We start from the raw sequence: 602 nt of genomic DNA, 5'->3' as shown, positions 1-602 counted from the left end.
TTTCCAGGCCGGCGGTGGGGGCTGCACCCCGGCCCCCTCCCCGTGGGCTCCGGCCCTTCCCGGCAGCGGTGGGTGCTGCGGAAGGGCGCGCCGGCACATAACCGTGGGGCTGGCAGGATGCAGGCAAAATGCACTGGCAAGCAGCCGGCTGATGCAATCCTGCCGGTGCAGGTGCTGGTGCTGTGGGGTCCACAGGTCCTGTTTGCCCTGCCCTGTTCCCTGGCTCGTAGCCCTTAGTGTTTCCTGACTCTGGATCACCCCTCGCTCAGCCCCGTGGGGCTGATCCTGCCTGTGCCTGGGGATGTCGCCCTGTTGGGGTGACACATCCCTGGTGGTGTTGCGTCTCTGATTTGGGCTGCCCTGCCGGGAGGGGACGGCTGCATCCTGCGCTCAGCCCTGGTGTCACCATGGAGTCCCCCTCCCCGGTCCCCTCATCGCACAGCCCCAGTCTCATGGCTGTGGCCCCAGAGCCCTGGATCTGCTCAGTCCCCAGTGGCCCCAGCCTGGTGTGGGGGTCCTGGTGGGGCTGTGGCTCGTCTCCGTGGCCCGGTGCGGTGTCACTTGGGGTCTTTTCTAGTGACCCCCCTGCATGGGAGCCCTCT

At 67.8% G+C, this 602-nt stretch overlaps 1 protein-coding gene across 1 annotated transcript in view; it reads left to right on the top strand.

Moving 5' to 3' along the window:
- The window catches only part of LOC118453054 (endosome/lysosome-associated apoptosis and autophagy regulator 1-like), a 9,826-nt gene extending 9,725 nt beyond the window's left edge, over nt 1-101 (top strand). Inside the window, exon 6 of the mRNA XM_035901697.1 lies at nt 8-101. Coding sequence (XP_035757590.1) covers nt 8-101 — 94 coding nt within the window. The remainder of the gene's footprint in view (nt 1-7) is intronic.
- The last annotated feature ends 501 nt before the right edge of the window (nt 102-602 follow it).

The sequence above is a fragment of the Egretta garzetta genome, unplaced genomic scaffold, assembly GCF_000687185.1.
Source record: "Egretta garzetta isolate BGI_Z169 unplaced genomic scaffold, ASM68718v1 scaffold1461, whole genome shotgun sequence".
Classification (NCBI taxonomy): domain Eukaryota; kingdom Metazoa; phylum Chordata; class Aves; order Pelecaniformes; family Ardeidae; genus Egretta; species Egretta garzetta.
This window is presented reverse-complemented; position numbering and strand designations above follow the sequence as displayed.